Source organism: Balaenoptera acutorostrata, chromosome 9 (assembly GCF_949987535.1).
Source record: "Balaenoptera acutorostrata chromosome 9, mBalAcu1.1, whole genome shotgun sequence".
In the NCBI taxonomy this organism is placed as follows: domain Eukaryota; kingdom Metazoa; phylum Chordata; class Mammalia; order Artiodactyla; family Balaenopteridae; genus Balaenoptera; species Balaenoptera acutorostrata.
In genome coordinates, this window is record NC_080072.1 from 32,284,234 (window position 1) to 32,287,108 (window position 2,875).

At 49.1% G+C, this 2,875-nt stretch overlaps 1 protein-coding gene across 1 annotated transcript; it reads right to left on the reverse strand.

The window, feature by feature from the left end:
• Positions 1-355: 355 nt before the first annotated feature.
• Positions 356-2,653, reverse strand: FIBIN (fin bud initiation factor homolog). Its single transcript, XM_007180986.3, has one exon. It carries the CDS (start codon positions 2,164-2,166, stop codon positions 1,531-1,533), a length of 636 nt encoding a protein of 211 aa, XP_007181048.1. The 5' UTR covers positions 2,167-2,653; the 3' UTR covers positions 356-1,530.
• Between the last annotated feature and the right edge of the window lie 222 nt (positions 2,654-2,875).

Here is a 2,875-nt window from a genome sequence, read left to right on the forward strand (position 1 = left end):
AGAAAAAATGGCTCCCTGTTGAAGAATAGATTATGAACACTTATTTCCCAGTGTGTGTGTGTGTGTGTGTGTGTGCCTATGTATGAAAGGAAAGCATATTTAAGGTAAGGGTGAGGATTGGCTGGGAGAAGATATGAAATAAAGTGCATTTCCATTTTAAAAATCATTAATGAAATAACGTAGACCTGTCTTCAAAGTTATTAAACATCACTGTAGTACCTACAGCTTAGCATGGTGCCTTCCCTCTGCATTCTGAGGGCATATAAGCTCTGAGCCTTACCATCAACTTTTCCAATTAATTCTAGGGGAAAACTAGAGAAAATTGGAGTTTTTAGGCAGACCAGCAGAGATCAAGTTTTGGCACAGCCTAGATTTTATTTTTTCCTTTTGAGGATGGTAAGGGTGGCCAGGGAAGGGAGGATTGCCAAATACGTGTCGATCCCTCTGTCTTCTTTATCATATACTCTAAGTAAACTGGCTTCAATCCCAGCCTTCTCTTGCCTTTTGCACTTGGCTCCTCTTTGCAGTATGAAAGTTATGAATATAAATTAGAAAATAAGCAGGTATTATATGAGAACATATTTATTGGCTGAATAATAAAACTTAGTTAAGGAGTTATGAGAATTAAAATTCCCTCTACTTGAAGTACAAGTTTTCAATAAGCAAACAGAAGCAAAACGCTTAAATGAGAAAGAATACACTGGTAACCTAAATCACAGGCATTTGGGGGTGTGTCAAGGCAATCTACCTACTCCTTTGTAATGGACTGCAGTGCCATGACACAGACACACAATGAGAGACACAGCAAATCAGCATATCACAGGAGTGCATAATCACCACAAACCTTAGACTTCTTGAATGTGACCCCTTTCACTTACACACACCCACAGAGGCACAGCAGACATGTCCCTGCAAAAGGTGATTTGCATGTAGTTTCTAGCCAATACTTAAGAAAAAATACAAACCAAAAAACCCAAATCCAAAACCAAAAAGAAAACAACTAAAGACCATGGTTAATAAATAAGAAGGAAAAGGAGAAGAAACCGGCAACTTCCATCCTCTGGCAGGCACGCTGACCTCATCTGAAAAACAGGCGACTTTGACAGCTTTCAGAGCCCAGGGGAGAAGGCTGAAGGCAGAAAGGAGCTATGCACATGCTCCCCAGGTATTTTCACATAATCTTCAGGATGAGGAAGATTAAACAGTCCCTACTGCATAAACTGTGTCCTTTCAGATGTGGCTGAAACAGGTGTCTCTGCAGAGATATAAAGCCCTTCTAGGAAAGGCAGGAGACATGGTTTTAAATTCTTCTTTCCAGGTGACAAATCAATAGCAATCACATAAATAGTGTACAAAACTAAAACCACTCAACTCTCACTTCTTTCTTGTTAGGATCACATCAGGTGACTCTCCAAGTGCAAATCTGGTTATAAAAAGTAATAAGTATATGGGAAAAAGTCCCGTCTCTGTCCCCCACCTTCCACCACGGGTCTGATTTGATTCCCTCTCCCTGGAAGTTTGCCCTTCCACCTACACTTTAAGATAATCGTTTTTCAGCCGACCTAGCCGGGTCCCGTGGCTCCTGATGGTGAGGGCCAGCAGCTCGTATTTGTCCCTGAGCCCCACAGAGATGTCGAGCGTTTCCTTCAGCAGGGACCTGGTGTGGACCAGCATCCCCAAGAAGTCCTCGTTGAGCCTGCTGTCTTGCCGGCTGTCCTGTTCCTGGCCCTGCTTGAACTTGCTTTCCAGCTCAGTGAGAGACTTGTCCGAGTTGGAGTAGGCATCCCCGATCTGGTGGGACTCCCGCCGCAGATACTTGCCGTAGCTCTCCTCCCCGTCCAGGTCGTAGGAGATGCTCTTACTGATGCCCTCCAGCACGCGCCCCGCGTCCTCCACCTGGCGGCCCAGCACGGTGAACTCCTCCCGCAGGGTGAGGCTCAACAGACTGCTGGCGGGGCTCCCCTCCCCCTGAGAGCAGCGCCGGTGGTCACTCACCCTGAAGAGCAGCTGGCACTTCTCGGGGTCATCGTTCTCCTCGTAGTCCCCGTCGGGCACAAAGTAGTGGTGCAGAGTCCCATTGGACATCTCTGGATAGAGAGGGCCGTCGAAATAGCCTTGACACAGGTGGCACAGAAAACCCATCCAGAGGAACTTCATGAGCACCATCCTGGATATTCAGGATGACGGGGGGACCCCTGGAGAAGACTTTTCGCCCAGGCGCGAGGAAGCGGGGCGGGGGGGGTGGGGTCCCCTAGGGAGTCAGCGCCTCCCTGAGACGGCGTCAGCCTCAGTCCCAGTAGCCTCGCTGCACCCTGGCGCCCCCTCCCCAACTGGCTTCATGTGGCTGCGGCACCAGAGCCTGGGAAGCAGCCGCCGCAGCCCGCAGCCCAGATGCACCCTCGCTCTGAGCTCCTGCGCTCGCTCGGGTAGCTGGAACTCAGCCGGCTCCCTCCCGACGGGATCCCGGCACGGATGGGGAACCCCTCCTCCAGCTCTCTGGCCGGACGCTGGCTGGCTCCGCTGCCCCACTCTGGCTCTCTGAGCTCCCCCTTGCTCCTTGGGAAATGGAGCCTGTAGCTGGAGAGAAAGGTTCTTGCCCTCTGATACTATTTCAACTCCTGGACTGGGTGGGAATGCGGAGCTTTTCCTTTGGCTAATGATATCCTGAGGATCTCTTTGCTCTCAAATTACAGCTGGTTTCGTCACTTGGAAGCTAAGGGAACAAGTTTGGAAAGAAACCTCTCACCAGGTCTGTGCTATTAAAGGTACAGGGTCTCTTTTTGAGGATTGGTAAGGAGACCCCGGAAAATAGAATTTAGCTTGAAGGAGAAAATGGGAAGAGGAGGAATAGAATTCCCATAACAGAAAGACTGTT

Coding starts and splice junctions, on each gene's coding strand:
- FIBIN (XM_007180986.3), bottom strand. CDS start 2,166: ATGGTGCTCATGAAGTTCCTCTGGATGGGTTTTCTGTGCCACCTGTGT.